Below are 27,990 nucleotides of genomic sequence, written 5' to 3' on the forward strand. Positions count from 1 at the left end.
TAGCTGCAGCAGCGGTTTTGTCTGTCTGCATTAGGGGCAAAGCTCTGCCTTGGGATTCAGGTGCTGACCAGCAGCCTCCTGCGAGTGCATGAGCAGGGGGACAGACGGCAGAGCCTGGCTTCCAAGGGGGGCCTCTGGGGAGCCCAAGTTTTCAGCTGCCTCTGGTTCCACAGCTGTCCCCAGCCCTGCAGCAGTGACACAGCCAGGAGGTAACAGAGGTTGCCCTTTGGACTGTGACGGCTCTGGCCTGAATCCTCTCCCAGCACTGTTCCTCTAGGGATCGTGGAGGGCTTGCAGCCCTCCCGTCACCAGGATTAACCCCACAAAAGCACATGGGTGGCGGAGCGGTGATAGAACCCAGGAGTCCTGAACTGCAGCCCCTCCCCCAACTGCTGGGTGAGACCATTGCCCTGCTCTGCCCTGCGAGTTGGAGGCCTGAAAGAAGACTAACCCAGAGCGACTCCATGTTCCGGCTGAGGCACCGAGAGCACAGGGGCCTCTGCGGAATGGGAACCAGCCTCTGGCCCACAAGGCGATGGATCCCTCTTCCTCCCAGGGCTGGGGGAGGGCTTCTCGGGGCCCCTGCAGCCAGTGCAGTTCCTCAGACCTCAGCCTGCCAGAGCATCGCTGCCCCATGGCTGGGAGTTGCAGTCTGAGGCCTGGCTGCAGAGCTGGCACAGTCTCTGCCCCCCACCACTCTGCTCTTGCCAGCTGAGCACTCATGAGCAAAGCCTGTGCCCTGTTTAACTGAATGATTGATGGGGGCCGGTCCCACACCATGCTGGAGGGGCACAGAAGGAAATGCTGTCCTGGCCCAGGAGCCTCTGTGTGTTGGGCAGGGTGAGCAGCATGAGAAGCCCAGGGATGGACGAGCCGTTTCCTGATGAAATGGACACGGAGGGGTCGGTCTGGTCCACAGTCCAGTGCCTTGGCTTTGGTGTCCATCTCTGGGACTGTGGGGGGCCCTGAAAAGGCTTCTCGCCATGAGGTCTGCGTGGAGCGGGCTGGCTTGCCCTGCTCCCAACCATCACAGACACTCATGGGCCACGCGCTGAGCTGCTGCTTCTGTTCGGTTCCCCACAATCCGGTGGGCAAGGGAGACACTCCAGTGTGGATGCAGGTCACCTGATGCCAGTTGGAACCTGCCTGGCCAGAGGGTGCTCTGTGGGGAAGAGCTGTCGGGCCTGGGGAAGCCCCTGGGGCTGGTGTGTTCAGTAATTAGGAGGAAGCTGGACATGGGTGGGAACCTTGACAGGGTGTTAATGCTGGGGGCCGAGCTGGCTAGAGGGGGGTGCGGAGCTGGAGCACAGAGCTGGAGCCATTTTTTAAAAAAAGTTGGAAAATGAAATGTGGCCCAAACCGCGGAGAGGCCTGGAAGGTGACCTGGAGCTGTCTCACACAAAGGCCCTGCTCCATCTGGGCAACCAGACTTGCTGGACCTCCCCCACCCTGCTCTCCTGGGGCCCCCAGGCTGCGAAGCAAGGGGAGAAGAGGCCATGAGCCCTTTGTGTCAGAGGGGACTCGCCCCCATGCTGCCCAGCCCCGCTCTGTAAGTGCATACTGCTGCCGGGGGGAAGGGAGGGCACGTGTCTGGCCGTGGCTCCATGGCTGGGGTTTGGCGGTTTGGGATCTGACCCAGGGTCTCCGAGGCTCCTATCCCAAGAGAGGGAAATGATAGGGGACGACACAGCAGCTAAACAGTTTCTGCCTCCGTGTCCCAGCATCCCCGGGCGATGCTCTGGAACTGCTCCCTACGAAGCCAGGCAGGACTCTGGGGGAGTCTCCTCTCTGGGAGCAGCCTGTCTGCAGGACACTCAGCTCCCCCGGCTCCCCCCTTCCTGGGTCTGACCTCGGAGCATCCAGCATCCTCTGCCCCTCCGTGCGCTTCCCACAGCGAGTCCGCCCAGGCGGGGTCCTGGGGAAGCCAGAGGGTCCTGCCCCCAAACTCCGCAGTCAGACGGGACTCTCAGCCAGCCAGTAAAAGAGAAGATTTATTAGACGACAGGAACAGGGTCTAACACAGAGCTTGTAGGTGCAGAGAACAGGACCCCTCAGCCAGGTCCATTTTGGGCGCAGTGAGCCAGACAACCACGTCTGCACTTCACTCCTTGTCCCCAGCCAGCCCCAAACTGCCTCACCCTCCAGCCCCCACCCCTGGGCTTTGTCCCTTTCCCGGGCCAGGAGATCACCTGATCTCTTTTGTCTTCAACCCTTTAGCTCTCACCTTGCAGGGGGGAAGGGCCCAGGCCATCAGGTGCCAGGGAACAGGGTGTTGGCCATTCTCTGTGTCCAGACCCCTGCACACATCTGCCCTCTAGGGCTCTGCAATGATCATATACCCTTATCCCCCCACCGAGATATTTAAGAACTGCATAGGGGAAACTGAGGCACCCCCACAATATTCAGAGAAAACATTAAGAACAGTCCCACTTTGTCATGCTCCAGTCGCTGGAGGAAGCTGGGCCTTTCTCAGAATGGCCAGCAGCCAAAGAAGGGCCCCACAGAGCAGCCAGCAATCGTCTCCATTAGCCTGGTGGGTGCTAACGAGCGGCACCAGGAGACCTGGCAGCTAACTGCTGCACCTGGCATAGCAACTTGGCTCTGCTCTGCCAGTCCTGGCCCCACCATTCCCCAGAGACCAGGCCGGCAGCCACCTCCTGGGAACGAGACGAGGGAATTCAGTGCTAGTGGAACATGCCTGACGCAAAGCCCAGGGCTCGGGGGATGCTCAGAGCAGGTGCAGAGCGTCCCCTGTACTCCCCTCTGCTCTGCATGACTCCAGGACAAGAGAGCTCAGTGCCGTGGTGTGTCCCGGCCCGTTGCTTGTCCCGAACAGACTGTCCATTCCTCTGCCAGTGCCAACCACATGAAATGGCTCTGAGTCCCGGCCTGCTCCCCTGGGCTGCTGCACCAAGCCCCTGACAGCAGCTAGCCCTGAGGGGTGGGGCAGGGCAGCCGGGTGATTTCCCCCTCCCCGCCCGCTAGCTTTGCCCCCACCCCTGCAGGCCGGGCATTTAGTCACAATGTCGCTGCACGCGAGTGCCCCATGAGAAGAGAGGTGCCATCCAGTGGGCCCCTTTCCAGCTGCTCTGACTCTCAGGCATGTGGCACAGGGACCTGACCCTCCAGGCCACACCAGAGGCACTGATGGCTCCGCACCCCAGCACCGACCTAGGGGCCTGAGTCCCCTGACTCTGCTCATTACCCTGGCACGGTGGATCCCGGGAGCCCATCCCTCCACAGTGCCAAATACAGACTCCTTCCCCACAAACGCAGGTCCTTCTTTCGGCACCCAGCCCGTTGGGACCCTCTGACACCCACGGCTGTGACTTGTCCTGGGATTGCAAGCCCTGGGCAGGGACCTTCTCATAGCTGGCTGCAAAGCGCCAAGTGCCCTGGTGGCCCCTTCCAGGCAAAAACCCTCAGCCAGACCCAGCCTCTCCAGGAGCGGGGCCCAGTGTCCTGGCATGGAGTGGGGGACTGGGGAGGCTGGATGGGGAAGGCCTCTCTTTGTGTTTTGTGATTTGCTGCAGTTGGACCCGGCTGGGTCTGGCCCCACAGGCAGCGGCTGGGCCCAGCTCCCCTCTCCCAGAAAGGGAGCCATTCCCTGGCCTTAGGGAAAGTCATAAATCGCTGGACTCACTGGGCAGAGCTCACACTGTGACCCTGGAGACCTGGAACCCAGAGGCTTGAATCTAGGCTGTGGTTGGGCTGTGGGGCCTACCCTGAAGGAAAAATGGGATCCCCTTGGGGGTCTGGCACACCAAAGGGGTTCCTCCAAGAGACTGCTCCAGAGCTGGCTGTAGCTCAGATCCTGCAGGGGCGTGACAGAGTCCGTGTGGAGTAGCATGGCCGGGGCGTGCAGTAGATGGGTCTGGACTCCTAACGTTCTCCCTGCCCATATCGCTTGCCTTCGAGGGTGACTCCCCGGAGCAGCCTGGGGCAGGGATCTTCCTCCAGAAATCCACGTCCTTTTCTGCTCTTTCCCACTGTTCCTGCAGCAGATTCAGGGCAGGAGATGCACAGACTTAGCTTGGACTCTGGCCCGGAGGCTGTGATCCGCATGTGTTCTGGGGAGATATACCTGAGCTCAGGCCCTGGGGTTTCTGCCTCAGACAGGAGAGGACCCTGTGCCCTCTAGCACCAGGCTGGGAATCCCTGCTGAGCCTTTGGCTGGCTTGCGCAGTCGAGGCTCAGTTGCTGTGCTCTTGCGCCCAAGCTGGGCCATGGCAGCTGGCTCTCTGGCGGATCTCCCAGAGCTCCATGTGCTCTTAGCCTCCTGATCTTGTTTTTGTGCCTTCCCAGCCAGGCTGAGCAGCCAGAAATAAATCAGTGACTCAGGCCAAGTAAACACAGTCTCCGAGCAGGTGTTTTCCCGGGGGCTGCTCTCTCCATGCGGGAAAGTGACCTTCCCTGTCCTCTGGGCCAGATTCTCGGCCTCACTCCCTCCAGGTACCCTTCTGGGGAGAGAACCCAGCACAGAACCATCCATTCAAGGGGAACGGGGAGCCCCTTTCTCACAGCAGAGCTCAAGGCCCTTCTGAAAGCCATGCAGAGAGCGGTGTGATCCCACCCGCTGACCGGCAGGGGTTACCGGCCCAAACCTCCCACAGCAAGGGGACAAGGCCTGACAGTCCCACAAACATCCTTGCTGTGCTGTGTGTGACTGTGACCCTGTGCCAGGCCCTGCTCCCCTTAGAGCCCCCCCCACAGCTGCTTATCGGCTCTCTGGGGCAGGAGCTGGCTCTCACTGGGTCTGGGCTGGGCCTGGCACCATCGTTTCCCGAGCTGGGTGGGTGCTGCTTGGGGAGGTTCTACTCCCCATGGCCCTGTGCCGGAGGGAGGTGATGGCCCCCCTCCAGGCAGGGACGGGGGCCCAGAGAGGAGAGGGCGCTTGCCCAGGCTCAGAGAGCTGGGAGGAAGAGCCAGCGGTAGAACCCAGATCCCCAGAGTTGTGGAGAACGAGCTCCCCTCACCCCAGGAATGGGGGTGAATCCTGCGCTGTCACTGCTGTTGTGTTCTGGGGTTCGGGCTCTGGGGCTGCCCCTGCAGCACCTCACCGAAGCTCCGTGTCTCTGCGTCTGGCTGCTGTGACAATGGGACAGTGAGAACAGCTCCGCCATGCTCGGGCCATTGGGACCCCCATTGCACTGGGGCCGTGCCCGGCAGTTCAGACCCCAGCGCTCTGCTGGGTAGGGCCCCTGGGTGCCAGTGCCAGACGCTGCAGAGTGAGGGTCTCAGAGCCCCTGCCCAAGGGGAGTGTAACGTGCAGAGAGGGGGATGGGCAACACATGCTCGGCTGGTGCTGCAGATTGTGTTTGGGGGTGGGACCGTGCTCTCTGCTCTGAGTTAATCCCAGGGAGATGGCACCTGCCCCCTGCCCACCCCTTCTCACTGCCCTCTCACGCTGTGGCTGTTGGGATTCTTTGTGGTCCCTGGCTCCAGCCCACCCCCTGCCCTGCCCTGCCCCAAACTCTCCTGGCTGCCTCATCGTCCAAGGCTCGGCTGATCAGGGAGAGTTTCGATGCCAGGGCTGCAGGAAATGAGCTGAACTGAGCCCAGCCTCCCTGCCCAGGCCCCCGGGCCATGCTCTGTTCCATCACTGGAGTGTGACGCTGACCCAGGGTAATGCCCAGCCTCCCACGCTTGCCCATTCTAACACAGCTGGCGCTGGAGAGATCCCAGATGCGGGGAGCAGGAATTAATGAGCCCTAGCATTGAGCGCTGCCAGCCAGGGCAGGACACCTGCCTGTGACCATTCCTGCATCTCTAATGCTGGGCCAGTTCCTGCACAATCCCACTAGCATAGAATAAAATCCCAGTTGTCCCGCGTTGGGCAGGGTCCTGGGCTCCAGGACCCACACAACAGGCCCTGGAGAGCTGTGAACTCACTCGCATGGTGCTGCAATGACTGCACACATTCTGGGGGCTGGCTCCTGTTGCAGCGCTGGGCCAGGGCATGCACTGCGGGGAGGGATGACGTTTTACATGGAAATTTACCAGCCTCCCACAGTCCTTGGTGCTGCAAATATCCCAGACATGGGGTTTTCTGCCAGCAAAGGGACAGGCTGCTGCAGCTCCCCTTACTGGGGGCTCCTGGTCTCCCTGCCGTAAGGCTCATCCCTCACTGGCTCTGTGTGGGAGGCTGGAGAGATTGGTCCCAGCCTGATCTCGGACCAGAAGGGAACTCTAACATAGCAGACCCTGCTGCCGGTAGGCTGGCTAATAAACTTGCCCCCTTGAGCAGGAGTTCGCCTGCCCTGGGGTGTGTTCTCCAGTGAGGAAAGCAATAGCTGCATGCAGGGCTGGAGGATGCAGACAGCCTTGCAGTTGGCTCTAGGGCTGAGGCTGGGCAGAGAGGTATGTGTGCCTGTAAACGCTCTAGGTGTAATTGCACCTAGATATTGATGAGAGGCCTCCCCGCCATAAACTGAACAGTATTCAAGGTGCAGGCGAACCATGGATTTATATAGTGGCATTATGACATTTTCTGTCTTGTCTATCCCTTTCCTAACGGTTCCTAACATTCTGTTCGTTTTTCGATGGCTGCTACACATTGAGCGGATGTTTTCAGAGAACTATCCACAATGACTCCAAGATCTTTCTTGAGTGGGAACAGCTAATCTAGACCCAATTATTTTGCATGTATAGTTGGGATTATGTTTTCCAGTGTGCATTACTTCGCATTTATCAGCATTGCATTTCATCTGCCATTTTGTTGCCAGTCACCCAGTTTTGTGAGATCTCTTCGCAGTCAGTTTTGGATTTAATTATTTTGAGTAATTTAGCATTGTCTGCAACTTTTGCAACCTCACTGTTCACTCCCATTTCCATATTATTTATGAATATGTTGAACAACACCAGTGCCAATATCGGGACCCTGCTATATGCATTGTGTAAACAGACTATTTCTACGCTTTATTTCCTATCTTGACCTTGTCAAAGGCTTTTTGAAAGTCCATACACGACACCCACTGGATCACCCTTGTCCACAAGTTTGTTGACACCCTCAAAGAATTCTAATAGATTGGTGAGGCAGGATTTTCCTTTACAAAAACTGTGTTGACTTTTCCCCAACAAATCATGTTCATTTATTTGTCTGACAATTCTGTTCTTTACTATAGTTTCAAAAAATCAGCCTGGTACTGAAGTTAACCTTATCACCTCTGGAGCCTTTTTTAAAATAAACTTTGCATTAGCTTCCCTCCAGTCATCTGGTCCAGAGACTGATTTAAACAATATTTTACATACCATAGTTACTAGTTCTGAAATATCATATTTGAGCTCCTTCAGAACTCTTGGATGAATACCATCTGGTCCTGGTGACTTACTGTTTAATTTATCAGTTTGTTCCCTACTCCCCTCTATTGACACCTCAATCTGGGACAGCTCCTAAGATTTGTCACCTAAAAAGAATGGCTCAGGTGTGAGAATCTCCCTCACATCCTTTGCAGTGAAGACAGATGCAAAGAATTAATTTAGCTTGAAGACAACGGCCTTGTCTTCCTTGAGTGATCCTCCAGTGACCTCTGTGATTGTTAGGCAGGTTTTCTGCTTGATGTACTTTAAAAAAATTGGCCTTCCTAATTATGCTCTCATGGTTGGCTTGCCAGAGTTTATGCTCCTTTCTATTTTCCTCAGTAGGATTTGACCTCCAATGTTTAAAGGCTGCCTGTTTGCCTCTTGTCACCTCTCTTACTCTGCTGTTTAGCCATGATGGCATTTTTTCAGTGTGGTTTTTTACTGTTTTTTGTTGTTGTTTTTTTAAATTTTGGGGTATATGTTTAGTTTTGAGCCTCTATTATGGCGTTTTTAAAAAGTTTTCATGCAGTTTGCAGGTATTTCACTCTTGTGACTCTTACTTTTAATTTCCATTTAACTAGCTTCCTCATTTTTGTGTAGTTCCCCTTTTTGAAGTTAAATACTGCCATGGTGGGTTTCTTTGGTATTTCCTGCCTACAAGGATGTTAAATTTAATTACATTATGGTCACTATTAGCAAGTAGTTTAGCTACATCCACCTCTTTGACCAGATTCAATGCAATACTTTGTACTAAATCAAGAATAGTCTCTCCCCTTGCAGGTCCCTGGACTAGCTGCTCAAAGAAGCAGTCATTAGTGGTTTTTATTTTATCTCTGCATCCTCCCTGAGATGACATGTTCCCAGTAAATATGGGGATAGCTGAAATCCCCCATTATTATTGGGTTTTCTGGTTTTGTAGCCTCTCTAATCCTCTGTCAGAATTTCACACTCATGGTCACCATCCTGGTCAGGGGGTTGTGGTGTATTCCTACTGTTATCCTCTTATTAGTCAAGCCTGGAATTTCTATCCAGAGAGATTCTACGGTACGGTTGGAATCATTTAAGATTTTTACCATATTCTTTTACATGTAGTACGCCCCTCCCTCCCCCCACGCCCCTAGCATGACTGACTGTCATTCCTATATATATTCCAGACCCTGGTGTTATCATGTCCCATTGATTGTCAGCGTTCCCCAAGTGTCTTTGGTGCCTATTAGATCAATATCCCCATTTACTGCCAGGCACTCACATTCACCCAGCTTATTATTTAGACTTCTAGCATCTGTACTCAGCAAAACAGCTAATTTGTGCGCACGTTTACATGCATGTACACACGCACGTACCCCTCCATGCCTGTGCTGTGACACAGACCCACTGTCACACGCTGCAGACCCTCAGCACCCCACATCACTGTCCACTGACACAGGTTACAGGGGAGGGCCGTTCCCCCTGGGGCTGCCCAGTAGGGTCCTGCGTACCTAGAACAGCAGAGGGTGTCTCTCTCTCCAGGGCACACCGTGCATTGGGCAGAGTCCATCTCGGGCAGCCCCGGGGTCCAGTACCAGCAGCAAAGCTGCAGCCAGAGAGGTAGCAGGCAGGTGGGGCAGGGGACAGCAGCACTTGTGGACTGGCCTGAAAGACCCTGACTGTGGACTGAGGAGTGTTCAATGTTAAACCCTTTCCGTTTGTATTCGGGGCTATCCCACTGAAAGGGGGGGCGGGGCAGAGCCAGCTCTTGAAGAACCCAGGAGTTCGGGCTCCCAGCTTCCTCCTGTCACCTCTAGAAATCACTTCTGCCCCCCCCAGGGCTGCTCACCATTCCATCCAGGCCTTGCCTGTAGCTCAGCAGGTGGCTGGCCGGTGGGGCTAAGAAGGGGCCAGGCTGTGGGCCCTTCTGCTCTGCATGTGCCCCATGCACCCCCCTCCCCCTCAGGGAATGGGCCAGGGCAGCCACCTGAAAAGCCAGGAGGCATTTCCTGTGTAGCTTGCAGCACGTGGCACCTCGAGGCCCAGGTGGCCCAGGTGGCTGCCCAGAGTGCCCGGGGGCAGCAGGGGGCTCGGCGGGTTATTGCTCATCCATCAGGAGCGAATTAAGAGACATGAGGCAAGGGCCTTTACTGGTAAGCGGCCCTGGGGGGCCCCGCAGCCAGAGGGTAATTTTGGTTGCACTCTCCCACTGCCCCTGTAATGGCTGAGCTGCCAACTGGGGACAGCACCCATATATAACCAGCCCTTAGGAAGGGGCCGTGATGCTTGCTGCTCCCTGAAAAATGCTCCCTCACTCAGGCTGGCGTGCAAATTAAACAAATCTGTCACTGTCCCTGCACCTCCCCCACTATCTGGCACAGCCCCTGCTCACACCCCCTGGGCTGGAGGGCTCCCACAGCCACCTGCCTCCCAGCATCCATTAGCCTCCCTCTGTCGCTGTCCAGTCCCCCGCCGTGTCAGGGACCCCAATGCCGGCCTGTGCCAGCTCTCTCCCTGCCGCATGGCGCAGACTTTCCTGCCCTCTGTGAGCTGGAGAGATGGGAATCAGGCAGGCTGAAACCCTGGCCCACTTCTGTCCCCCTCTCTGCACAGTCTCCGCAGTGTCATAGACCCAGGACTGGGATATTCCTGGGCCAGCACGCCTGCCCTCCATCCACGGCCCCCAGCCCCGGCCACTGGTGTCCCCCGCATTATAGCCAGAGCTGTGGTGCCAGGTGTGAAGAAGCATGACTGTTCTTAATAAAAAGAAAAGGAGTACTTGTGGCACCTTAGAGACTAACAAATTTATTTGAGCATAAGCTTTCGTGAGCTACAGCTCACTTCATCGGATGCATTTGGTGGAAAATACTCCCCACTGTATTTTCCACCGAATGCATCCGATGAAGTGAGCTGTAGCTCACGAAAGCTTATGCTCAAATAAATTTGTTAGTCTCTAAGGTGCCACAAGTACTCCTTTTCTTTTCTGTCTAATCAGGGTGAGGTCCTAGCCAGGGCACAAGGAGAGCATAAAGGTGATTTGATTGTGTTACCTACTGAGGGTGTGGAAACCTGTAGCAAGAAGAAAAAGATTCCTGAACTTGTGTGTGGCAAAAGGAAGGAGACTGCTTCTAACCTTTTATTTAGGAAGTCTGTAAGATTACCTGAAAGGGGATTGTGTAGGAATCTGCCTGATGGGCCAGAGGTGATTCTGGATGTAAGTGAGACCCAGAAAGAGTCTGTTGTTGCTCAGGAAAGTGTTCCTCTAGAGCAAGTCCTAGGTGAAGAGGGTAAGGGCAGAATTTCTGTGAAGGGTGAATTGTTGCATAGAAAAGCCCCTAGGGAAAGGAATCCTCATGGAGTCTTTGCAAGCAGTTTACTGCAACTGAAGGGTGTGAAAGTGATTTAATCAAGAAAGTTTCAGTTCCTAACAGCCAGAAATTTTCTGTTGTGAATGGATCCACTGACTTTCCTGTTGAAAGATCCAGTGTGGATGGCTTTGAGAAGGTCTCAGATGAAGTGAAAGCTGTTAAGAAAGTTAAACCGTCCTCTAACCAAGTGGCTGTGTTTGGCCAGCTAGCTGGGGAGACAAGGTTGTTGAGAAAGGGATGTCTCCATGCTAGTTCTGTAAGTGAACAGTATGTGGCCCAGGTCAAGACGGGGGCTCTTAACCAAGAGAGCCCGAATTGCAGGCCTCCAGACTGGAGCGTTGAGAGAAGACCCGATCCCAGTTTGACCCCCCGGGGGTTTTGGGGAGGCAAAAGGGCACGGGCCGCATAAACCTTCCCACAGGTGGCATGCGAGTGCTATCGACAACCCCTGACCTAAGGGAGGGTGTGAAACTTGAAGGGCCTGGTGTAAGTCCTGCCAAGGAACGGGAGAGATGCTGGGGCATCCATGGGAATGCTAGTGGGTTCGAACTTCCCCAGGTCACCGACTAAAGTGACCCCGCTCAGTTCGGTCTCGAAGGGGAGAGAGATGTGACGAAGCATGACTGTTCTTAATGTTTCTTCTGAATATTGTGGGGGTGACTCAGTTTCCCCTAAGCAGTTCTTAAGTATCTAGGTGGTGGGATAAGGGTGTATGATCCTTGCAGAGCCCTAGAGGGCAGGTGTGTGCAGGGGTCTGGACACAGAGAATGGCCGATACCCTGTCTCCTGGCCACTGATGGCCTGGCCCTTCCCTCCTGCAAGGTGAGAGCTAAAAGGTTGGAGAACAAAGGAATCGGGTGACCTCCTGGCCCGGGAAAGGGACAAAGCCCAGGGGTAGGGGCTGGAGAGAGTTTCAGTTGGGGCTGGCTGGGGACGAGGAGTGAAGTGCAGACGTGATTGTCTGGCTCACTGCCCCCCAAAATAGACCCGGCTGAGGGGTCCTGTTCTCTGCACCTACAAACTCTGTGTTAGGCCATGTTCCTGTCATCTAATAAACCTTCTGTTTTACTGGCTGGCTGAGAGTCACGTCTGACTGCGGAGTTGGGGGGCAGGACCCTCTGGCTTCCCCATGACCCCACCTGGGTGGACTTGCTGTGGGAAGCGCACGGAGGGGCAGAGGATGCTGAATGCTCCGAGGTCAGACCCAGGAAGGGGGAAGCCGGGTGAGCTGAGTGTCCTGCAGACAGGCTGCTCCCAGAGAGGAGACTTCCCCAGAGTCCTGCCTGGCTTCGTAGGGAGCAGCTCCAGAGCATCGCCCGGGGATGCCTTGACACCAAGGACACAGGATTTCCGCTCCAGTCACTGGGCAAATGGCCTGTGCAGCAAAGGGGAGCTTCAGCCAGCGTGGTGCCGTCCCGAGGAAGCAGGAAAGTTCTGGGTTCCCTGCCCGGCTTTGCCAGCCCCTCCTGCCCTGGCTGACCTGCTATGCTGACATTGGGTCTGCATTAATCCATGCTTGGCTGCTCTGGGGTGCGGAGAGTCCAGCCTCGGGGAGGGGCTGCTCCCAGCGCGCTCTGCTCCCTGGGCATTGAGATTGGCGTAGAATTATGCCCCCGATTTCATCAGTGCCCGCCAGGGAGCCATGCACCTGCACTGCAGGGATTGCTCTGCACTGTGGGGCCCAGCTCGCTGGCCCCTTGCTCCCGCCATGCCGGGGGCTGGGCAAGGCTGCCTGAGATGCTGAGCAGGGAGAACCAGCACCGCTCTAGGTGTCAGACCCTGGTGGATGGGGCAGGGGGGCAGGCGGGAGTGGGGGCCCCGTGACATGGAGGCTGCTGCCGCGGAGGGGCTCGCACGTCAGCCCAGCAGCCCCTGCCACCGGTGCGCAGGGAGGCGAGTTTGAGTCCCGGCGCCCTAGAGCTGGAACCAAGTTAGCTCTGTGCTGCCATCTAGTGGCGTTCACTGGTGCATCAGAACCCTCCGCTCTTTCCACGGGCCGTCCCTGTTGTTTATGGTTCGCTTTGGGGCAGGGCCTCCTAGGGCCCCAATCATGGGCCCCGGGTCCCTGGCGCTAGGCGCTGGGCAGATCCAGACACACAGCCGGGTATTTGTTATAAATCTCTCCTCTGTTTTTTCCACCAAATGCATCCGATGAAGTGAGCTGTAGCTCACGAAAGCTTATGCTCTAATAAATTTGTTAGTCTCTAAGGTGCCACCAGTACTCCTTTTCTTTTTGCGAATACAGACTAACACGGCTGCTCCTCTGAAACCTGTGATTATCTCATCAGTGTGAATCTCACCAGCCAAACCCCAGAGACTTTGCTTTCTGTGATCTGGGCAAAGATCCCCACCTCCCCCTGGGGGGAGGGGCCTGATGGGATCCCAGGGAGGAAGTGAGAGTGGAGGAGCTCAGCAGAGCTGGGCTGTCTCCTGCCGGGTGCATGTACAAAGTAGTGTGCAAGGGTGAGTCCCATGATGGCACCAAAGTCCAGCTCCGAGCACTGCTAGTGCGGGCAGCAGAGTTTGCAAACTCCCCAGGGAAGAGGCCGCCCTCAGTTCTTGCTCCTGGAGCACCAGGCAAGTGCATGGCACGAGAGCAGTGTGTTGGGATGGTGATAGTGTCCCGGCATCCCCGGGCGATGCTCTGGAACTGCTCCCTACGAAGCCAGGCAGGACTCTGGGGGAGTCTCCTCTCTGGGAGCAGACTGTCTGCAGGACACACAGCTCACCCGGCTCCCCCCTTCCTGGGTCTGACCTCGGAGCATTCAGCATCCTCTGCCCCTCCGTGCACTTCCCACAGCCAGTCCACCCAGGTGGGGTCCTGGGGGGGCCAGAGGGTCCTGCCCCCCAACTCCGCAGTCAGACGTGACTCTCAGCCAGCCAGTAAAACAGAAGATTTATTAAACGACAGGAACATGGTCTAAAACAGAGCCTGTAGGTACAGAGAACAGGACCCCTCAGCCGGGTCCATTTTGGGGGGCAGTGAGCCAGAGCCCCATCTGGCCCTCCCTCCATTTCTCCCTGAGGGCAGGGAGGCCAGAGGCCCATCTGGCCCTCCCTCCATTTCCCCAGCCAGTTCTCAACTCCAACTCTCTCCAGCTGTCTCAGGCAGCCTTCCCCCGGCTCCTCCTCCAGCCTTTGTCCCCCCCCCACACCCCCCCACGCCGCTCACCCTCTGGCAGGGGGTGCTAGAGACCCATGTGGGGTGCTGAGTCCTGCAGGGCTGCCCCCTCAGTACAGCAGCAGGCTGAGCTCCCCTGGTAGCAAGCGCCCCCTCGAGCACTTGGATCCAGCGCTGGGACTGCATCCCCTGCCACTGCATCTGCCAGGCCTGGCCCGAGTGCCAGTAAATCATGCCAACCAGGTCTCCTCTACCTGCTGTTCAAAGAACCGTAGGAGGCTGGTGCAGCCCAGCTGCCCGGGGCTGGTGAGAGCCTGCCATGCTGCCGTCCTCGAGGGGCAATGTCCGGACTTGGCTGAGCTGCTGCACTGAAAAGCAAGGCAGCTCCTCTGCAAGCGAAGGTGCAGGGTGATACAGCCCTAACCCCCGGGAACGGCGTGAGCTGGATGTGCTGTGACTCATGTTAGACATGGCAATCGCATGCTTCTGATCGGCGGGGAGCTCAGTCCCCATGGCCCAGTCTCCCAGGGAGCCACGTGGTGCCAGGTGTGAGGGCAGTTTCCAGTTCCCATTACACACTGGAGGACTCTCCTGTGATAGGCCTGCAGGGCGGGGGGGGGGGGGGTGACAGCCAGCTGGGCCTTTTCTGCTTTCAGGGAGCTGGCAAGGGGTTAACAATGTTTTCATCTGAGCTGCAGTGAGACCTTCAGTGGAGACAGACAGGGCTTCCGAACGTGCTTCCTGAAACTGGGGCCCCATGGCTGGATTGTGCTGGGGCCTGGGACGGGCCAGATCTCGCCTACTCTCCAGTACGAAATAGGTGTGAGTGGGGCCCCTGCGCCTGGCCGCAGCGCTAGAGCTCGGTGTAAATGCTTCTACTGCCCAAGAGGGTTTGTGTAAGCGGGGGAATAGTCCCGCTCTTGTGGGGAACTTTCCTGGCTTCTGCACGACCCCCGTGAAGTGGGCTAGCGAAAGGACCTGAGTCCTCGCTCCCACTTCCTTTATCCAGTGGCCTCCCTGCCCCTGAGGACTCCCCTTCCCCTTTCCTGTCTGGCAGAGTCCTCGTTCCCCCAACAAGGCTGGGCCCCAGATTCCTGGGGGGCTCGACCCCCAACCCTGCTGTGGTCACCTAGGACAGGAGCTAGGGTGTCCCCACTCCGGGGTACCCTCTCTGCACTGGGCACTTCTCTGACCCACTGACCATTACATACAAGTTAAAGCAAATGCAAGTTATTTAATCAACAGTTAATTTTCAAAAGAATAAGGAAACGTGGGAAAGGTTACAGGAAACCCATCACCCCGCTCTGTGGCAGGGAACATCACAGACAGTGTCTCTGGAACGTCAGGGCCATTCACACTCTGTTCCTTGTAAGCCCCAGGCCCCTGTTCAGGCCCTGGCTGTGCTGCAGGGATGCTGCGGGTTGGACACTTGCTCTGGTGATGGCCACATGCTCTCAGGCTCTAAGTGTTAGGACACTTCTTCCCAGTGTCACCCGCGCCCTGTGGGGGTTACAATCCAAGCCTGGCCTGCAGAGCCCCTTGGCTGAGGCGGCTCCCTGCGCTGGGCCCGCTGCCCAGGGTCCCCCTCGGACCCCCCAGCTGCTCACTGCACCCAGCTCCGGACTGCTCCAGCCCCAGCTCCACCACTCGGTCTCTGCACTGCTGCTCTGCCTCCAGCTCCCTGGGCTGCTTCTCTGGCCCCTCTGGCTCTGGTTGCTGCAGCTCAGCTCCCAGGGCAAGTCGGCTCTCTCTGGGCTGCGCCTCTGGTCCCTCTGGATCTGACCCAGCTCTGCCCCCCAGCTTAGCTTCAACCCCTGCTTTCTCCTCAGCTCAGCCCCACTCTGTCTGTCCCAGGTAATTCCAGCTCACACGGAAGACAGGACCCCCCTGGACTCCTGACTCCCTGATTAGCCTGCCCACCCTGTCATTCAGGCTGACCTGGAGCATTGGCCTCTCCCCATTGTTCCTGGGGACTGTCAGTCTCAGGGTACTGATTCCCCATTGACCCTTCCCCCTTTTTAGTCCTGGGAGCTAGCAACTAAAACACCCCCACTGAATGTTAGTAAGGGGGCAACAGTCCCCTTACATTTGCAAGGACAAGGCTGGGCTCTGTTGTGGTATCTGGGCTGTGGCTGACGCAGGGAGCCATTCCGGAGCCGGTGCAGCCAGCCAGAGGGGGTGCGTTTCCCAGCGGCGCTGGGAGCAGTGGAGGCGCCGGTGTCTGTGCCAGGCAGCGGCTGTGCCAGCTCGGGGGCGTGGAGATCGCTCAGTCCAGCCAGCCACATGTGCTCCTGGCAGCCCAGCTGTGCCACTGCGACTCTTCCCTGCATGGGAGCGACACTGACCCACTGCTGCCTGCTCCTTCCCCAGTGACTCTCCACCCCGGAAACCCTGTCGCCTGGCCCCACTGCTCCGGTGCTCTTCTCACTGCCCTGGGGCCTGGAAGCCTCCAGTCCCTTTCCTGGGGCTGCACTGATGGCGGAGGCTGGAGCGGGGTGGAACCCAGAGCTCCTGAAAGGGGCCTGGGACAGCAGCATGGCCTGGAGGCTGTTGTGGGCCGGCTGCTCTGCTGGGAGAAAGGCTGGTGCCATGTGGGGAGGTTCGGAGCAGGGCTGGGGACTGTGCTGGGCTGTGGGGATCCCAGGAGCGACCCTGACACTCTGCTTAGTGGGGCTGCAGCTGGAAGGGTGTTTGGAGATGTCCCTTTTCTGGCACAGCTGTGTGGGATGTTTAAGCCGTATATGAAGCTTGCACAGCCAGCAGTGTAGCACTCCCAGCCGGGCTAGCCATTGCCTGTGCTCCAGGGAGGGGCTCTGCCCCACTGCTCTCCTTCCCAGGCCTCTCTGGGGAATGGGAGGAGCCAAAGGGGAACCCGTCTGGGTCCCACTTGTGCTGGGTTTATCACGCTCTCGGTTGGGAGAATGAGGGGGCTGGAGGGGGCGAGCAGGACAGGACACAGCAAGATAGCTCTCGGCTGAGCCCCCCCAGGCTGAGGAGTGTGCAAGCTGGTGCCAGGGGCATTTCTCCCCCACTGGTGCTGCGCTGCATGGAAGCCAGTGGGGCCAGCTCCCCAGAGGGCGTAAGCTGGTGTAGCTGCACTGAAGTCTTTGGAGTCAGCAGAACTACGCTGATTTATACCAGCTGAGGATCCAGCCCCTGTGGTTTACGATCCTGAGCAGGGAACGTCTCCCCGGTCCTGCCCCAGATTCCAGTGCAGTTTAACGTCTCTGCGCAATTGAGTGCCGCGTGGGGGAACAGCAAGGCTCGGGTGTGCTGCACTGCTTCTCCCTTCCATATAGAGCCCCAGCAAGCCCTGGCTCGTCCAGGCAGTGGGCGAGGGAGCGAGCGTCCCTGTGCCAGACCGGCCTGGCCCAGCCTGAGCAACGAGGGGGGCTTGCTTCGTATTTCAGTATCTGCTGAGCCAGACAGTTGTTTAATTTCCCAGGCAGGGACGGGAGGGGAATGGAAAGTTTCCCTGGGAGCGAGAGCGCTGTGTTTGCAATGCGCTTCCTGCTTTGTACCAAATGGACAGTTTGTCTTCTCTGAATGGGACCCGGGGAGACGGACCTGCGAGACCCTCAGGAAACGGAGCCTCGTAGCAACGCCCCACCAACCCCCCCGTCACGCTCGTTCACCTTCAGCCAGAGCACAGCGTAGAGCCAGAGCGAGAGGGGGCAGGCAGCCTCCATGGAGCTTCTGCACACAATCAAACTGATGGCCTGAAAGTGACTGCAGAGGACCCCGCGCCCCCTCTCTGCCAGCCTGGACCCCGATGCGTGAACGGGACTGAAGTGGCACCTGTGGCTCTGGCTCCGCCATCCCCTGCAGGTCCCCGCTGTGAGTAGGGGAGCCCTCGAAGTGATTTTCCTGGGGGAGATTTTTGAACAGGGGGGTAAAGGCCCGGCTGAACCTCTTGTGCACGTGGGCTCCCCCCGCACTAATTTGTGTCTCCAAAATGCTGAACCCGAAGCATGGCTCCCCGGGGGCCTCCCCCTGCAGCTCCCCCCACAACTCGCCCATCCTCTTCAGGAAGCTCATGATGAATCAGAGCATCCGCATGCAGCGGCGTTTTACCGTGGCTCACCCCCTCTGGTAAGGGCTGGGGCTGCCCACCACTGGGCAGGGCAGGGCAGAGCCAGGCTGGGCAGGTAGGGGGGCTGCCCATCGCCGGACAGGGCTGGGCAGGATAGAGCTGGGCTGGGCAGGATGGAGCCGGGCTGGGCAGAGGCTACCGCTGGTGGGCCGGTTCCAGGGTTGGCAGCTCACAGAGTGCTGAGACCTGAACTCACTGGGAGACTTTGAGAGGTGCCTGAAGATGAGCTGGGCAGTTAAGCCTGTCTGTGTGGCCTGGGGCACTTCCCTTCCCCACCTGGCTGGCCCCAGCCCAGCTCTGCATGTTATGTGGGTGACACAAGGTACCAGCCACGGTGGGCACTGACAAGCGCAGGGTGATGCCAGGAAGTGCCCAGAGCTGCTTCCCCAACCAAGCACTGTCTTTGGTGGGTGCTCGGTAGGTGCCTTCCAGCCAGGTGTGGTGTGGGGGTGCTCCCCACTGCTGGTCCGTCTCCATGAGCCTCCCATGGTGCGGCCAGGCAGAGCTGGCCCACGGGGTGTCACTAGTGCCAGGAGCCATCAACCCTACTTGGACCCTGCAGCCCTGAGCAAAAGCAGCTCTGAGGTCAGCAACTCCAGCACCTCTTGCCTGGCGAAGGCCCTGGGGTGCTGCAGGGTTCCCCCTGCCCAGCCCCCAGCATGCAGCAGGCCAGGTGCATAGGGGATGTGGGTCTGGGCCGTGGAGCCGAGTGGGGAAAGTGGTCTCAGGCCAGGTCAGGCAGCTCCAGCTCTGGGGGATCGAGCCCTTCATCTGCTTCTGCAAATGGGTGAAGGTCCCAGTCCAGCCTCCCGCTGGCTGAAGGGCTTTTGTTTGCCTGGCCTGGCCAATTACTTCCTACCACTTCCATACTCCACCTGGCAGAGGCCTGGGGCCAGGGCAGCCCCTCTCTGGCCAGCAGGCTGCCGGGCTGTGAGGATGGAGGGTGCTGGGGATCCGGGAGGAGCCAGGCTGTCTGGGAGCAGGGCTGCAGCTGCATGACAGATGTGGGAATGTAAATAGAAAGGGCGTTTGTTATGACAGAGAGAGGAAAACAAGCAGCAGACTCATCCTGTGCCCTCCTTCTCCCCCATTCCAGCTGGGCAGGCCCGGTGGGCCACAGGCATCATGCTACTGGGTCTGGCGTGCCAGCTCGGCTGTCCTGCCAGCAGGAGCCAACCAGCACCTCTCCTCATGCCCCTGCGGGGAGCCCTGGGATTCCACCCATTTCCCCGTCAACTCCCCTGTCCCCAGCACGCCCAGCCCCACCCCTGCTAACACACGCAGGAGCCAGCAGCCCTGGATGCAGCAAGGCTGGGGGCTTATTGATGCCCCAGCTCTGCATCCCCTCGGCTCCCACCTGCCAAGAGCCCCAGGCTGGAGCAGAGCTGTCCCGCTCGGGCTGGAGGGAGCGAGCTGCAAATGCCCCAGCTTTGCACATTGGCCTCGGCACTCGGATGCCCTGCCCAGGGGCCTGGTGCTGCTGAGCGTGTGAGCAGGCTGCCCACCAGCCGGGTCCTCCGTGAGCTGCCTGTATGTCAGCACAGGGGACCTCTGGGCCTTTGACCCCTGGCCACTCCCCTGCTTGGGCTGCCCACTGGCATGTCCCATACAGAGGAGTCTAGAGAGGCAAGTGGCAAGCTCTCTGGGAGGGGCATTAGTGCATGATGGATGCCAGGCAGCTGCAGGCATTGTTCTCCCAAGGCCACTGCACCCACCGGGGGGGGAGGGCCCAGCTCTGGGGGGAAGAGGCCAGCTGCATCTGCCCACGTGAGGCAGAGGTTGGCCTGGTGACTGAACATGAAACAACAAGCAGTGTGGCGGGCTGCACTCCTGGGCCACTGCTCTGCTGATGGTGCCTGGTGCCGGCCCGCAGTCCCGGTGACATTTCCAGGCAGGCTGCGTAAGGCAGCGGGTGATGCTGGCAGCACCATTCCATTCCTGGGATTTCTCTCCCCCCAGTCTCTGAGCTGGGAGGCAGGGTGCACGGCAGTGTCTCCTGCAGGAATGACAGCCCCAGAGCTGGCCTGGCAGGTCTCCGTGCACAGAGTCGCGGGGCTGCCCTGCCTCCGGTGCAGGACGTGAGCAGCTGAGCCCTTTGCAATGGCAACAAGAGCTATTTATAGAGGAAACAAACCTCCCAGGCCGGCCTGCCCCAGGCCCAGACTGGCTGGTGAGCATCAAAGGAGACAGCGTGGGACAGAAAGTATGTTTGAATTCAGTTACTAGTCTCCTGGGAAGGGTGCGGTGCCAAGACCTGAGTGTGCTGGGCCCTGGCGTGCCCCTGGCACCTCCGCGGCATGGCCCTCGGGCACACCGGGCTCCCCGGGCTGTGCCAGTGTCTCCGTGGGCCTGTCTGTGCTGACACCTAGTGGCTCCGGGCTGCACCACATTCTTTGGGGCTGCACCGGTTTCCTGCTAACCTTACCGTGGGTTTTTGAAATAATAACAGGAGTACCCGTCCTTTTCTTTTTGCGAATACAGACTAACACGGCTGCTACTCTGAAACCTGAAATAATAACAGTGACTTGGCCCCTCTTGGCTCAGCCGTGGGTCAGTCCCTTTGCTCCCATTTTACTGGGGTCTGCCCCTCCTGCTGGCATGCAGCATGTCAGTAGCAGAATTGGGACTAGAACCCAGGAGTCCTGACAGACACCCAACCCAGTGACTGGGCCATTGCACAGCCAGGCAGGCTCTTCAGCACACGGGGCACCTTGCAGATGTGGGCACTGAACCCACCCTGAAGTGAGGGCCTTGCTCGTTGGGTGGCACTTGCTGCTTCAGGGGCTCGGGGCTCTTAGGGCAGCAGGGTGCATGGCAAAGCCCCCGGCACAACTGGCACTGCTCTCCCCCAGCACCCTCCCCGGGAGCAAGGTCCCTGCCGGGGTCCCAACAGCAAGCCATGAACAGGGTGAATCCCCAGTGTCACCTGGCCCTGCCTCCTGCTCAGCATGGCCTCCCTGCCCGGCAGCTGGGAAATGGCTGGCAGAGGCCTGAGTGCCACTGTACCAGCCCTGGCTAAACAGATGGCGGGCAACCCAGCCCATGCCACACCAGCCCCTTCCTCCCTCTGCTCTGCCAGTGGCTGCTCTCCGCCCATAGCAGGGTGTGACGAAGTGGGACTGTCCTTAATGTTTCCTCTGAATATTGTGGGGGTGCCTCAGTTTCCCCTAGGCAGTTCTTAAGTATCTAGGTGGTGGGATAAGGGTGTATGATCCTTGCAGAGCCCTAGAGGGCAGGTGTGTGCAGGGGTCTGGACACAGAGAATGGCCGACACCCTGTTTCCTGGCAACTGATGGCCTGGGCCCTTCCACCCTGCAAGGTGAGAGCTAAAGGAGAACAGAGGAATCAGGTGCCCTCCTGGCCCAGGAAAGGGACAAAGCCCAGGGGTGGGGGCTGGAGAGTGAGTCAGTTTGGGGCTGGTTGGGGACGAGGAGTGAAGTGCAGACGTGGTTGTCTGGCTCATTGCCCCCCAAAATAGACCCGGCTGAGGGGTCCTGTTCTCTGTTTTAGACCATGTTCCTGCCATCTAATAAACCTTCTGTTTTACTGGCTGGCTGAGAGTCACGTCTGACTGCGGAGTTGGGGGGCAGGACCCTCTGGCCCCCCCAGGACCCCACCTGGGCAGACTCGCTGTGGGAAGTGCCCAGAGGGGCAGTGGATGCTGAATGCTCCGAGGTCAGACCCAGGAAGGGGGGAGCCGGGTGAGCTGTGTGTCCTGCAGACAGGCTGCTCCCAGAGAGGAGACTCCCCCAGAGTCCTGCCTGGCTTCGTAGGGAGCAGTTCCAGAGCATCGCCCGGGGATGCCGGGACACAGGGGCCCTGGCTATTCACCGTGGAAATGGCTAGCAGTCCCCAGCTCTGGTGCCAGTGCTGACGGCTACGGTGAGTGGAGGTCCCTGCTCTTTTAATGGCCTCTCCCCACTCAGGGCTCGGCCCACGCAAGGACATGGCAGGACTTGGCTCAGGCTGTTTGCAGATCTGGGCCTGGTGGCTTTTTTTCAGCCAAGAGGCTCATGCAGCTGGCACGTGGCCTCTCTCATTAGGCACTTGGTTTGGAGAGGAGGGCCCAGGCCCTTGGCATTAATGGAGATTTGCTGATCTGGCGGGAATGCCGTTGCTGTACTGCTCGGAAATGAAGCCAGCCAGAGACCCAGCAATAAAATCCGAGGAGTCCCCTGTGCATGTCCAGCCCTGCCCTGTGCTCGGTGCCAGAGGTCGCAGTGAAGCTGCAGCCTGCTCCCTTGGGCTGCCGGTCTGTGGTGCATTCCTGCACCCAAAGAGCCAGGGCTCTCGCCTGCACTGCTGGGCCGTGGACAGTGCCAATGCAGCGCAGCTGTTCCTGCTGGGCACCGGTGCGGAGCCTCAGCATCACTCACCTAGGGCCAAATCTTCCAAGAAATTCTTGCTCTCGGAGGAGAGGGGGCTTCTCCCTGGCTCTGAGTGGGAGCTGCTGGATGCTGCCCCTTGGGCCTGATTCCAGTGGTGCTGAGCCACCTGCAGCCCATTGGCCTTCCCTGGGGGCAGTGGGAGCTCCGCCCTGCAAACCAGCCTCTGCGTGTGGAGAGCTGGGAACCCCAAGCCAGGGGGCACTTTACCAGCCTCTCAGATGGACAGACGGACGGACAAACTCCTGCTGAGAGAGGTGCAATGGGAGATCCCAAGCCCAACATCGCTCTGGACAGGAGGTGCTCAATGGCTCCTGGGCAGCTCCAGCCGTTGCATCCAGTGGCCGTTCCCTTGACCAGCTTTGCCCTGGGTGGCTCCCAGCGCCCCAAACACCTCGCGGGGCCCGGCTCAGGGCAGGGGTTCTTGGGCTGGGGAGGGGCCTTGCTGCTGGAGCTCGCAGGCCATGTGGATGGGTAGCAGGACACAGAGCGAGAGCTCTGCTGGCAGCAACACTGAGCTCCCTCCGTGACGCCACGGGAGGCGATGGGGGCAGTGAGACCTTTGGCTTTTAAAGCACCTGCCCATCAGTAAGGCAAAGCCATGCCGAAATAGCACCAGGCCTGTGGCCGGCTCCAGCTGGAGGCCAGGGATGCGGAGTCCTGGCTGGGCACCCACAGCACGAATGGTGGCTGTGTCCATCCCCACTCCGGAGAGCTCCGCAGAGCCTGAAACAGGCCCAACAGGTGGGGAGGGCTGAGTCCCCCGGGATCAGGTCAGATCCGGGTGAGAGAGAATGGCGCAGACAAGGTAACGGTGCCACTTCAGCCTCTCCACTGTGTCTCCCAATTCCATGTTGTGGCTCTGCTGTGCTGGCTGGGACCCCATGGCGCAGCCTGGCAGCAGGAAGAGGGAATGGGGTCTGGACACTCCACCCCACAGATGAGTGTGAGCCGGGGCCAGAACTCCCGATGGGCTCAGCAGCCAGCCAAAGACGCAAAGATCACGAGTCTGGGCCCAGAGCCGGGAGCATTGAACAGATCGTATCAGAGGGTCTGGGTCTTCACCTGTTTCTGAGCATCAGCGTCACCCCCGGGCCACAACTTCAAACTTTGCTCTACAGTCAGGAGGAGGAGAAACCTCTTGTTCTTTCTTCAGCAAGAGACACCCCCACTCCAATCCCCTGACTCCAGCAGCTGGGGCAACCAGGGAGACACCAAATTGCATGAGATCGATGAGGAAATCTGAGCTCCCATTGGCAGACACAGGGAATCTCTCCTTTCACTGGGGGCTGCTGCAAGTCTGGCTCTAGAAGGCTCTGGGGCCACACTGCCAAGCCTGGGGCACTGCTGCAGAGGAGAGGCTGAGGGAGCTGGGATTGTTTAGTCTGCAGAAGAGAAGAATGAGGGGGGATTTGATAGCTGCTTTCAACTACCTGAAAGGGGGTTTCAAAGAGGATGGCTCTAGACTGTTCTCAATGGTAGCAGATGACAGAACGAGGAGTAATGGTCTCAAGTTGCAATGGGGGAGGTTTAGATTGGATATTAGGAAAAACTTTTTCACTAAGAGGGTGGTGAAACACTGGAATGCGTTACCTAGGGAGGTGGTAGAATCTCCTTCCTTAGAGGTTTTTAAGGTCAGGCTTGACAAAGCCCTAGCTGGGATGATTTAACTGGGACTTGGTCCTGCTTTGAGCAGGGGGTTGGACTAGATGACCTTCTGGGGTCCCTTCCAACCCTGATATTCTATGATTCTATGATTCTATGATTCTATGTGGCAGCATTTGCTTCTGGCTGGAGAATAGCTTCGTCAGCTTGGAGCTTGCAGGCCCAGTAGCCGTGGGCATGCAGTGACCTCCTTTGCCAGGGCTCTGAGCACAGCCCCAGCTGCCCACACTCACTGATCTCTCCCTGCAAAGCCTGGGCTGTTGGGTCAATCTTCCATGTTGCTTTGGGCTCCAATGTGCTGTGAATCACATGAGCTGTTCGCCTCCCCAGGGCCTGGAAGCGCTTCTGTTATGGCGTCCCCGGGCCATGCTCTGGAGCTGCTCCCTACGAAGCCAGGCAGGACTCTGGGGGAGTCTCCTCTCTGGGAGCAGCCTGTCTGCAGGACACACAGCTCCCCCGGCTCCCCCCTTCCTGGGTCTGACCTCGGAGCATTCAGCATCCTCTGCCCCTCTGTGCGCTTCCCACAGCGAGTCCGCCCAGGCAGGGTACTGGGGAAGTCAGAGGGTCCTGCCCCCCAACTTCACCGTCAGATGTGACTCTTAGCCAGCCAGTAAAACAGAAGGTTTATTAGACGACAGGAACACAGTCTAAAACAGAGCTTGTAGGTGCAGCAAAAAGGACCCCTCAGCCGGGTCCATTTTGGGGGGAGTGAAGCAGACAACCCCATCTGCACTTCACTTCTCATCCCCAGCCAGCCCCAAACTGACTCACTCTCCAGCCCTCCTCCTCTGGGCTTTGTCCCTTTCCCGGGCCAGGAGGGCACGGGATTCCTTTGTTCTCCAACCCTTTAGCTCTCACCTTGCAGGGGGAAGGGCCCAGGCCATCAGTGGCCAGGAGACAGAGTGTCACCATTTATGTACCCTGGCCCTTTGCTCTGCAACAATTACACCCCCTTATCCCACCACTCCCCTTATCCCACCATGCATTAAGAAATGGCATGGGGAAACTGAGGCACACTACAGTATTCCAAGGAAACATTAAGAACAGTCCCACTTCGTCACAGCTTCCCCTTCCAGTCTGTTTCACAAGGGGGTTTTGTGTCCTAGGTCTGCGTCCATGAGCCAGAATTAGGGGAGGGCACTGGGGGGCATCAGAGGAGCATGTTCCTTGGGCGCTTCTGGCCTGGCCACAGTACATTCTCTTACCCATCCACAGCCTCAAAGATCAACACCTGCCTGGCCTTACCCCAGTGTGGGGCCTGAGCCCCCACCTGCTGCAATTATGTGGCCTGGCTTCGAGGCTGAGCTTCTTTTTTCCCCTTCAGTCTCTCTCCTCGCTGTCCGACCATCTGCTCGGGAGCTTGATTGTATCAAGGCCGGCCCTGGAGGGGTTGTGAAGCTTGAGTCCCCCAGGAACGTGGAGATCCTGCTGGAGAGGACATGGGGTCCATGGGCATCGCCCCGATGCTGGGCCAGGGTACTGAGGAGAGAATAGGGGAGGGGGCTGGGAAAGGGTCAGCTACAACCTCTCTCCGCAGGGGCAGGCCAGGGTTGCCCAGTGCAGCCTGGCTCGGGTTTCCTTGCCCGGGCTGTGAGGCAGCCTGGCAGATGCGGCCAGAGCTGCCCCTGCCTGATGGAGGGCAGTGGTGCCCGCCCTTGAGAGCCAGAATTTCCTATTTAGGAGTGAATGCAGCAGTTTCTCTTGGCCCGGGACCAGGCTGCAAGTGATGAGGTGCTTCTTGTTCTGCCGTCGTGGCGAGTGGCCATGTTGGGAGGACGCGCAAAATAATGTTATGCAGCCATTTTATCCAGGGGCCTGGAACAAACCTGGGACCACCCGCTGGCTGCTGCTGCGGCAAGGCAAGCCCCTGCCCCAGGGCTTTACAGGCAGATCAGAAAGGGCCCCCAGGACCCTCTCTCTTCTCTGCGTCGGGTTCGCTGTCCTGGGTCCCTCTGAGGGGGGATGGCTCATCTTTCTGGGCTTGGGGCCACCTGGCTCAGGGGTGGCTGAAGTTACTGGAGCTGCTGACACCTGCAGGGCCCAGCTTGGACGGTATCAGAGGGATTCTGGTCTGGGGGCTGGGGATAGACCACAGATCTGTAGCTCACCAGGATGGTTTGTACTGGAGAACAGGAGGCACAATGGGGCTCCGTGTCTCTGGTACCATGAGAGAAATGAACCAGCAACATGAATACAAGCAATTGAAGACAATGAAAATCGTGTTTCCCCACCAGTCACATGGCTCCTGGAATCCCAGGCTGCTGCTGGCGGCTTGCACCTTGCACCGCCGGGGCTCATCGCAGCCCTGTGGGTCAGGTGTCTCAGCTGGGCTGCTCTCTGCCGCCAGACTCCCTGTTTGAGCGCATTCTGCCAAGTGAAAGTCAGTCTCTGAACTTGGAGAGGATCAGTCAGTGGGGCCACAGCGGGCATGGCAGAGGGGGTTTTGTTCCCGAGTCAGAGGGCTGGGGGAGATGCCAGGAGGTGAGGGTGGGAGCGTGGAGATGTGCGCTGCAGCTTGGTCTTGACTAGGCAGACTCTGGCTCCTGGGAGCGTGCTGCCAGACAGCCCTTCCCCTGTCCAGAGGCACTCCTGCATGGGGTACATACGGAAGGGAAAGGGGGGTTAATTGACGGTTCTCATGGGGTGGGGGAGAATGGGGGGTGATGTTCGGGGTCCCTGTCCTCCTGGCCCATCTGCGTGTGGGAGGCCTGGGCACCTGGGACAGAGCCAGATCAGCTACTATGGAGTCACAGCTGCAGCATCTCCGGGGCTCTCTGCGACGCTCTCTGGCTGCATTCTGACACCTGAGGGAGTCGTGGAAATCAGTCTCCTACTAACACCCTCAGCACCTCTCTCCTGTGGCGTCGCTGCACGCTGCAATGGCGGGCAAATGGGCGAACAGACTCACAGCCCAGTGTGACCCGTCCCCCCAGCCTGCTCTAGCAAGCAGTCCGGACTCCTGGATTCCCAGCTCTGCCGCAGATCTTAATGGACCAGTTCAATGGACCCGGTTCAATGGACCAGGAGACTGCGGGGGGTCGGTGGTTTGCTCCGAGGCTTGTGTATTTAGGGGAGGAAAACCTTCCTGTGCTGCTCGGCCAGGCACCTGCTGGCCTCACGCTGCTGGGCCAGGACAGTCCCATCCCAGGCCAGCTCCAGGACGAGTGGGACAGGCCCGGGACATAGGGCGAGGAACTGGAGTGACGAGTACCAAGGAGGACAACCTGCCAGCAGGATGTATGAGCCCGGGGAATCATCTCCCCAGAAAAGGGCTGGAAGCCCCCATGCTGGAGACGTCTTGTAAGGATCCTGTTGGCCCCAGAGAGAGAGAGGGGCACAATGGGACCCATGAGCCACCTCCATCGGGTCCCGGCTGTGACTGCAGACAGCAGAGCATGTGCAGCTGCCCGGCTAGGGGCCCATCCGCCAGGGAGAGCTCTCCTGCTCAGCCTGCTGCCCCCGTGGGCTTCCTGCCTTCCGCCTGGCCCTCGCGCTAATTGCCTTCAGAACAAGGCCAATGGGAGTGGCATGGGGCTCTTCAGCACCCGCCCCTGGCTGCATGTCTGGGGATTGGTTGGCTCACGGAGGTTGCTGAAGGTCGCATCTCGGCACAAACGGGTGGATCGATGCTTGGATCAATTGGGGAGCTGTCCAGTGATGCACATCCACCCAGCACCAGGGCAGCTGGGATCCAGCCTGCAGCTGTGATGGGCAGTGCAGGGAGAACGCATTACCCCCCTCTGTGTGAGGCTGGGCAGCATTGGCAGGGGATGTGGCTCTGGCAGTGAGAACAGGGCCAGGTCTGGCCTGGGGTGAGCTCCAGATGAGAAACCCCCTTCAGGGTAAACTCGGCTCTGGGCCCAGGATACTGCTGCAAGCCCAACGGCTGCAGTCTCTGACCGTTGGCACCATGGTTCCCCATCAGCCTGCCATCGCGGGGGGGCATGGGCATGCAGGAAAGAGACTTGCCAGACTGGCCGTTCCAGGCCCAGCGTGAGGACCTGCCACTGCCCCCGTGAGTGGGGCTGTCACAAGGGGTTTCACAGGCAGACTGACCGGGGCACGCAGCTTGTTTTCCCCTGGCCGGAT

At 58.6% G+C, this 27,990-nt stretch overlaps 1 protein-coding gene across 5 annotated transcripts in view; it reads left to right on the forward strand.

Annotated features, from left to right (window-relative positions):
- Positions 1-27,990, forward strand: part of PDE4C (phosphodiesterase 4C) — a 98,367-nt gene that overhangs the window by 36,525 nt on the left and 33,852 nt on the right. The window contains exon 1 of one of the 5 annotated variants that reach the window (XM_043502552.1): positions 1,515-1,549. The exons of 3 other annotated variants lie outside the window; for them this stretch is intronic. In XM_043502552.1, coding sequence (XP_043358487.1) covers positions 1,530-1,549 — 20 coding nt within the window. In that variant the 5' untranslated portion in view covers positions 1,515-1,529. Of the gene's footprint in view, positions 1-1,514; positions 1,550-16,637; positions 17,851-27,990 lie in introns of those variants that run through there. One more of the 5 variants, XM_038384030.2, reaches the window with a different exon arrangement.

The sequence above is a fragment of the Dermochelys coriacea genome, chromosome 25, assembly GCF_009764565.3.
Source record: "Dermochelys coriacea isolate rDerCor1 chromosome 25, rDerCor1.pri.v4, whole genome shotgun sequence".
Classification (NCBI taxonomy): Eukaryota; Metazoa; Chordata; order Testudines; family Dermochelyidae; genus Dermochelys; species Dermochelys coriacea.